The 9,025-nt window shown below is 46.1% G+C and overlaps 1 protein-coding gene across 1 annotated transcript; it reads right to left on the reverse strand.

The window, feature by feature from the left end:
* Positions 1-207: 207 nt before the first annotated feature.
* NCALD (neurocalcin delta) lies at positions 208-8,806 on the reverse strand (the record flags this gene model as incomplete). The annotated part of the gene is made up of 3 exons (XM_084282332.1): positions 208-2,021; positions 2,836-2,941; positions 8,429-8,806. 3 exons carry the CDS (start codon positions 8,804-8,806, stop codon positions 1,924-1,926), a joined length of 582 nt encoding a protein of 193 aa, XP_084138458.1. The 3' UTR covers positions 208-1,923.
* Between the last annotated feature and the right edge of the window lie 219 nt (positions 8,807-9,025).

Consider the following 9,025-nt stretch of genomic DNA (forward strand, 5'->3'; position numbering starts at 1 on the left):
CTTTCTCACTCTCCCCCACACACCTCTGCTCAGGATTTTAATTAATTTCACAGGAATAAATCATCAGTTGGCTTTCTGTGATCATTTGAGACAAAAGTGTGCGCCTGAAGATTTTTATTATGTGCAATTAGCCACTCGTGATCGTTTTAGTACAACTGATTAACAATGTTATTTTTAATTTATTTTTATTTTATTTTAATAGGCTTTGCATATCAAACCTGGCAAAGCAAATGGTAATGAGAAATTAAGTCTAGGGATCTTTTTTTCTCTCTTAATTATCGTACACGCTAGCTAGTGTTCAACAAAAAAATTATTCACACTCGGTTCCTTTTTCATGACTTCTAATTAGTACTTAGTTAATCATCATCTGCGAAGCAGACTTATTTCACTCCTGTTTATTTTAAATTAAGGCTACCGGGGGATTAGCATCTACAAGGCCACTTGACAAAGCGCCAGCCTCGCCTGCCAGGCACAGGTCGTCCTGCCGAGCCCACTGCCCGCCCGGACACCTGGCCAGGGGGATCACTGAGCAGCCTGCAGCTAATGACAGATTAATGCCAATTTAGCCAGCGTAATGCCTCCTGCCACCAAAAGCCTTTGTGTCACCGCAGCGCTCGTACAGGTACCGAGCAATCCCACGCCTGCACCCCAGCTTTGGACGCAGCGCCTCTGGCCAAAAGGACGGAGGTTTTTGGGTTTTTGCAGCGGCAAATTTCAGAAGTCCTGCGTCTAGGCGAAAAGATAAACATTCAACATTTCTCTGGGAGCTGATCTTTTTTTTCTTTTTTTTTTCCTTTTAATTTTTATATATATAAATATACCGTAAAGCGTACCATTTCCTTGTTTCAGTACAGACTTTTGAGCTTTACTAAAATAAAGGAAATATAAATGCTACAACGTTATGCTTAAAACAAGGTTTGATGACGGCCTTCCCCCTCGGAGCAGGCCCAGAAATTGCGTCAGCTACGTGGAGAGAGACAAAAACACCCCCAAAACTTCGTACTGCACAAGAGCATTCAAAAGAGCTGGTTTGCCTCAGTTTTAGCTGCTTACAGGTGTGCATCATTTCCTTGGCTCAATGCCCACTCTCCTTCGTAGAAACTATTTTATTACTAACCTGAAAACTTCACATTCAACACGTGTCTCCCTTAAATTCATCGTCAATACCCAGATTTTCAACATCCGTGCCTGCTTTTGCTGACCCCAAATGGCAAGAGGTATTGTCAGTTGTGGATTTGGGGATCAGGACAGCAAACTGCTGGATTTTCAGATAAAGCTGTGTGAAACCAACCACTGTAAACCAAGTAAAAGCTGTTGATTTTTTTTTCCTTTCCTTTTCTTTTCTTGAAAATGTTCACAGCATTGAAACAAGGAGGTGTAGGAGCAGGGGTGCGGATGGTGCAGCCCTCAATGGTTGCGTACGATCGTCATCCTCTCTCTGAGCTTCACTGGTGCCTCCTGGACAGGAGAGGAGGTTCCAGGCGAGTCCTGCCCCACCACAACCCTTTTGCTTCAATCTCTGCTACACTTTCAGGTCCTCTGGGTGAATGCTCTGCTACTAAAGCAGCAACCTCAGACCTATCGGTATGTCTTGCTGCCAAGGGTTTTGTTGTTGGTTTTCTCTTTCTCAACGCGTACTTTCCAAAACAGACACATTAAAAACGAAAAAAAAAATTAAAAAAATCTTTAAAATAATGATAACACCACAATATCTGTTTAAAACAGTACTGCCCGTGCTCTGGACACATTGTTAAGAGCAATTCAGCATTCGTATAATTAATCCACGACAAAAGAAGCTATAGGATGCCACAAAAGAAGGCATAATTGGCCATACAGAGGCAACACTACCATGAATGTTGTTTGGCAAGGGGGAAAAAAAAAAAAAAAAAAAAAGCAGATACATAATTCATCCAAAGACTGGGTTCAGAACTGCCCGGCACTGCTGGGGTCGCACTGCAGGAGTCGGACTATTGACGGGTCGCTCTTGGCGCCTCGGATGAACTCTTCCAGAGAGAGCTTTCCTGGAAAAGAGACACGTCGGCTTAGCGCAGTGGGTCTGCACAGCTGCTGAGCCTGCAGGCACGTGTGGTGGAAGGAAACTGGCAGGGGGTAAGGAAAATCCCTGGGGGTGCAATGGCAGACAGAGGGGCCCTTCCTCGGGGTGCTGGTTTGGAGGAAGGATGGCTGGGGGTTGGTGGCCACAGGGCAGCACTTTCTGTGGGTGCCAGAAAGTGCTGTGGTTCCTGCTCCCTTTCCTTAAGGAAAAGAAAAAGGTGTGGTGTCCCAAAATCATCCTACAGAGAGGTAGGGATGAGCTAAGGCGAAATGTACAAGCCCTGGTTATGGCTGAGGTGGGACCCTGGATAGACCTCCTTTCAAAGAAGAGGCCACAGACACATTGATTTTTCCCATGGTTCAACAATTTCCTGAGGTTTTATGGGGATAAGAGTTATTTTGGCAGAAGTTTGGGGTGGTTTTTCTTGTTTGCCTTCAACAATAATCCTTCCAGGTGGGAGCAGACAACACAGGCACGGGCTTTTAAAAACCTAAAATCCAGGCAAATCCATACCCTGCTCCTCAGTGGAAAATATTGGGTGTTTACTAAGAGAAAACCATCTCCCACTGCGAAGTTAATGAACCGACAGAAAAAGAAATAGAATTTGAGAGGAAAACAAAAAAACAGGCTGTGGGTTCCTGAGCGGTGTTTCTGAGCACTGCACCCCTCTGAGCCCTGCCGGGTGGTGAGGAGGGACCATGGGCACCGTGGCTTGGCCCAGGGGGCTGGAGGAGGAGCGGTGAGTCCGAGGGGACACCCGGCACCTGGAGGGAGCCTACCGTCACGGTTGGTGTCCATCTGACGGAAGATCTTCTCTGTCCTCTTCTCCGGTGTTGACTCATCTTCCGGCATCTTCATGACAGAAGAAACCATCTTATAGATTGCCTGTGTGATACAAGAGCGGCAAAGAGCTGGTAAGAAACACGTTATCTCAGTGTGTTAGGGGTATGGTTATCTCCTGGTGACCACAAGAGGCAGAAAATCTCCCCAGAGCATCGTCTGGGATCTGCTCTGCAGACGCTGAGGGGAGTGGGTGGCAGCAGTACATGCAGCTGCCCTCTTCAGTGGGACACTCGTTTAGAAAATAACGTGTTGCCTTATTTAGTCACAGCTGAACACAATCTGGGCTTGTACTGAGCTTACATTTTCCGTTATGAAAACAGTCTTTGGATGAATTTATCACTTGAAGTGCACTTAGGCACCAGCAGCTCCCGGGACATGGGGAGCAGAAGGACCACCGAGGTCTCATCCCATGTTGAAGCTCACCTCAGTTTCAGCCACCCGGGCTCCATCCTCACCTCTCCTGTCCTTCTCCCCACCCTGTGTGCACCCATCTGCCTTCTCCCTGCTCGGCTGGCACCCTGCCCGTGAGAGCAGTGACTCATCCCTGCCTTTGCCAAGGCTCACAGATAAAGAAGGCTTGACCAACAACGAGGTGGCCTTCTCCTTGTGTGCCTCCACAGCTAAAAAAGCACCATTCATAATTCGTTCCACAGGGAGCAGATGTCCTGGTCCTGCACAGCACGGCTGCCACTCATCCTCACTCTTTGCACAGACAAATCCATTAGTCCTGCACGATCCCAGCTGCCCTAAAAGAGAGGTAACTTTAACTTTAAAACATAAAAGAGCGATGACCACTTCTTTGCTTCGCCTTGCCCTGGAGGCTGGATCCTCCTGCAGGACCCAGATGGCTCACTGTGGCTCCCCTTCCCCACTTTCCACCCATGAAAGCCTGGCACACCACAGTCTTTTGGCCCAGGGACAGCCCCAGGACCATGACAGCTTGGGCTCACCAGCTGGAGGACGCTGCTGAGCAGCACGGACACTTTACACACAGCCATTGCCTCGGCCATCTCACTGCCTTCTCCTCTGTCAGCAGAGCCAGCTCACCTTTCAGTCTGCCTGGCGTTTAAATAACATCAAGCATGACACCCCGAGAAAGGCATTTGTCTGTTTAATGAAATATTTATCACTTAGGCTCAGCGCAGCCGAACATCTGCTCCCTCAGTTTTGTCACCAAGGCTGAGGCCACAGATTCCCTGGTCTTCCCTCTGCTGAGTCTGTAACTCTGGTGGTAAACTCTAGTGGGAGAACATTTCAGCATGGACAATGGCTGGATGAAAGGGAACACGGTGGGTACCCTTTTAATCATCATTATTTTGAGTTGTAGTGCGGGGATGCCCAAAGGCTCCCAAGGGATTTAGGGTGCCAGAGTAAGAGCCTCAGTAGCTGCTGTCCATACAGTCTTGATCATCTGATGGCCAGGAGGACAGAAGAAGAGATGAACAAGCAGGCAAATGAACACTGGGGGCAGGGGAAGAGAAAAAAAGGAGATGGCAAGCAGTGAGAAGTTGCACCCGCCTCATCCTGATCAGCATGCAAGGCTCACGGGGATCCGAGCAGCGAGGAGGCTCATAAACCTGCCACTGTGTAAGCATCTTAAGCTGTCTGGCTTTTGTCTGGGGGAGGAAGAGAGGTGGAGGGGTCATTGCCTCCCTCGGGGCGAGAGGATGGCAGAGTCTCTATTGAAAGTGTGGGAGGAATGCCCCGGCCCCGCAGCGCAGCCGTGTTTACTCTGATCAAAGCAACCATAGTAAGAATATGCAGATTTTAAGGACAAAAATAAATAAATAAATAAATAAAGCTCTTCAAGATGACTTCATCCTACAGGGTCCTTTTCACAGAGGCATGTGAAGCGAATAACAGATGAGATATTCTAGGAAAGCCAGATGGGAATAACATAGTGAGCGTTCCTTTCATGCTGAAAATGGTTACTCTGGACAAATTCTTCTGCCCTTACTCAGAAGCTCAGTGGGAAGTTTTCCCAAAGTGAAAAACAGCTCAAACTGATTCAGGATCTTGGGATTTGCCCCGTGTTAATTCAGTGCAGCTACACAGGGCTCTTGATTGTGGGTTTGAAAGGGTGAGCTCTGAAGGAAGCTGGTTCCTTGCAGTGGTCCCATGGAGCCGGGCTGTGCTCACCTTGGGCTGTGTAACCTGGGACCGAAAGGCAGATGGGGCTCTGCTCCACGTGGAGCAAAGGCCTTGGCCTCACCATGCTGGGGTGGAAAGCCAGTGGGGGCACTAAGCAACCTGAAAAAAAAATTGCTTTCCTCTCAGCCCAACAGGGATTTTTGATGTTGCCTCTACGGAGAGCCGTACTAGCTTCTGCTTCTTTCCATACCAGCTTCTGTTTCTTCCTGTCTTACAAATAAGCTAGCCCAGCAAGTGAAATGGATGTCCTCTTGTTCCTATTAAAATAAAAGTGTTACTCTCGTCTCTTGGCCAAGTGCTCTTAAGGTGCCTTATGATTCCACGGTGTGAAAAAATGTGCCCCTAGAACAAGGCTCCCGTCTTTTATTTGAAGGCTTGTTTCAAGAGACTCTTGCCAAGTATGTCCCACTTCATCCAGGGGAGCAAACACAAACCTTCTAGCCGGCTATTTTTTGAGTGGTCTGGGCTATTTAGATTATGGGTAAACATCTGAGAGATGTGAAAAGCATTTCTAGAGCAGGAGGACCTGCGGCGAGGTCTGGCTACGAAACCCCTTTCCCGCAGTACTTGCAGATGTGCTGTGCATGGTAGTAGCACCACAGTGGCTTCACGAAGCTGTTCTGGACCATTCATAGTGACATAGGTGGCACAAAGCAAGGAAATTCAAGTAGCCATCAGCATAACAGGGAAAATGGCTGCAGAGAAATGGCTGTAAAAGCACAAGGAAAAGCAGACTGAGAAAGAAGAGAAGGGTGGCTCACTTTTCTTCCCCATTATTTCAGGTGCAGTAAACTCTGGGCACCCTGGAAGTGTAATGGGGGTGGCATTTTTTTGCAGTGAAACTATGACTTTTAGACTGATTGCATTTCTTTTAGCATCCATTTTGATGTATTGTCTCATGCATGAATCCAGATGAAAACAGTAAATCCTGCTATATCAATATGCAAATGTATGCTAGATAAGGGACTTGTAATAGGTTCCTCTGAGACATGTATCAGCGATATTAGAGTTCTGTTTTTCACTATCAGTGGCTTAGGGTACCCAGGAAGACATCTGATGCAGAATCCTGTCTTTCCATAATAAAGAATAATCATCTTTTGTTAGTGAAAGTGATAGTTGCTAGTTGCTTTCTCATAAGTCTATCACCATGTATCAAAGGTATCTTGATAAAGCACAAAAGGTGCTCCTTTACATGTTTCATTTATCAGCTGAAGGTGCTTCCAGAGACCGTGCAGCAAATCCTACCCAACAGGGAGGAGCTGGGGCTGGCCCATGCAATTCGGGAACATCAGCATGGCCGTGAAAACTGGAAGAAGAGATCAGGGTGAGATCTACAAATCAACTGCCTCATGAAAGGGGCAGCTTTCCTGACTGTGCATGTACAGAAATGTCTGATGAAAGACTGGCCCCCAGGAGGCTCCCCCCGAGCACCAGGACAGTGGGACGACACGCTGGTCAGCTTGCAGGGTAGTATTACACATGCCCCCTTGTGACACTTGCTTGTCCATTTCACTTTTCCCTTTTTCCAGCAAAGAATGTGATTTCAGAAACATGAAACAAAACGATCATTTCCATCCAGTGCGGCTTTAGGTTGGATGTACAGATGGACAAAACAGCACCTTGCACTGACCCTTCTGCTGCAGCTTCATTTCTTGATGGTTGTGAAAGACAACAATACAACTTGGTACCAACGTGAGGACGAAGGAGAGCGAGCATTTCAGCCTCTAAACGTGCTGGTGAGCAGATCCGTGGGAAATGGGAAAAGCTGCCAGTTCTGCTGGCCCTAGCTTGGATCGCTGCAGAGATCCCAGCCACTGATGTTCTCATTAAATTCGACTCAAACACATTTGTGGGCTTGTCCTTTGTGTTTGTAAACCTTCTGATCTTGGGTGTTTATGCTGCCGTCAAGCACTCAGGCCTTCCCAAAATACTTGTCAGCAGGAAGGGGTCCTGCAGTCTTTGAGGCGCCTTCTCCTGAGGAACAGACACTTGCTTGGGCTGGGCTCCCCTGTCTTTGCTTTGTGCTTTTTGTTGGTTCTTTGGGGATTCTCTTTGTGTTTTATGGTTGGTTGTTTGGTTTGTCTTTTTTTTTTTTTTTTTTCATAAGGAGAAATACAGCCAGAAAAACAATAACTGGCAGCCTGTTTACCCTGCCTGGGGGAGTGGAAGATTTGTAAGGAACAGAGCATCTTCTAATGCAAATATTCCATGGAGTCTGCCGTGACACTCAGACAGGGAGGTGTCTGCAGCTCAGCGCAGTCCTGCTTCTTAACCCAGATACAAGAATGCAAAATAAAGCCTGAAAGAGAGCTCAACAACCCTACATTTGCAGCAGAGACATGTATCTGCTCTTACCAAAGCAGCGTGAGTGCTGGTGTTTGTTACTGTTTGGAGGACACAGAAGTGCCCTGATAAAAAGACAAGGGCACCACGCATTAAACTGATTCCATACAGGCAGCTTGCCATCATGGACTGTAATTTGTATGCATTCCTTTCACTTCATGTCCAGCACAAATATAAATCTGAATAATACAGTGCATAGCTAGCATGGCAACCCCCCCATGAAATAAAAAATCTTGATAACCGGCTTTTATTTTTTTTTTCTTTTTTCTTGTATGGTGCTGCCTTTCACAGACTCAAGCTGTGTAAATACACTACTGTACCAAAAATGTTTTAAAGCTTTCAGTAGAGTGATGTGCCTCGAGGCTGAAAACATGTTAGAGGAAGACAAAATGAGGTGGGACTCCTACTAACAGCACAAGGAAATGCATCCAAAGAAGCTGCGAAGGGAATCATCATCTATCCAGATAAGGTTTATCTATACTGGCAAGTTAATATGAAGATAGCTAGCATGGCATTAAGTATGCAGACATTGCTGGAGTTAGACAGGCAGATATGTTTTAAAATATGTGAGCTGGTTTTTAATAGTAAAGTGGTTTCAAAGTAAATTTCTTGTAGAGGGAGCCTGCCTTCCTTAAAAGTAGAAAACCTGGTTAATCTAAGATACTTGGTTCAACTGTAATTAACTGTAATTCCTTGACAGTGATTTCCCAGAGGACAGAACCACATTGATCATCATGCTAGCTGCTGTGCTCCAGCCCAGCAGAGCTCCTGGAGGAGAGCTTTCCATGCAGCACGTTGCTCAGAAAAAAAAAAAACCTACACTGGATATCAAATGCAATAGTATGGATTGCTACAAAACCCCCAAATTTCCTTATGCCAAAGGAAATAACATTTTATATTCGAGCACTAGACAGATAAACTAGAACATAACCTCCCAGATGCTGCCAGAGCTTTCCACTCAGTTCTCGTTGTGGCATCTCTCCGTGCTTTGTCTGGAACGAGGGAGGCGAAGGGGTGCCTCTGAGCAGCACGTACCTGCACGATTTCCAACATCTCCGACTTGCTGATGTAGCCGTTCCCGTCGAGGTCGTACATGCTGAATGCCCACTTCAACTTCTGCTCCAGTTTGCCTCTCGACGTTACGCTCAAGGCTATGATGAATTCTCTGAAATCTATTGTTCCATCTCCGTTGGCGTCAAAAGTGCGGAATACATGTTCCGCAAACTTAGAAGCGTCCCCATAAGGGAAAAAGTTCCCATATATTTTTTTAAACTCTTCCATAGATAAGTGTCCACTTGGACAGTCTCTCAAGAAGCCTTTGTACCACTCCTGGATCTCGTGTTCTGTAAAGTCTGTACTTTCTAGCAAATCTTGCATGACTTCAGGGCGTAGCTTGCTGTTTTGCTTTCCCATATTGGTGTCAAAATATTACCTGCAGAGGAAAAACAACTTCATTTAAATTATAGTAATTAATAATGTTTGTAAATATTAATAACAATTAGCTTGGAGGCAGTAGAAGGACTGTGTGTTGGAGTTTTCTGATGATAGTTAACACCTGGGAAGCAACCAAAACTTTGGGATACGTACCCTACTACAAGAATAATCTGAAAAAAACTAGCAAGACTAACTTAA

This window comes from Netta rufina (assembly GCF_964035555.1).
Source record: "Netta rufina genome assembly, chromosome: 2".
Lineage (NCBI taxonomy): Eukaryota > Metazoa > Chordata > Aves > Anseriformes > Anatidae > Netta > Netta rufina.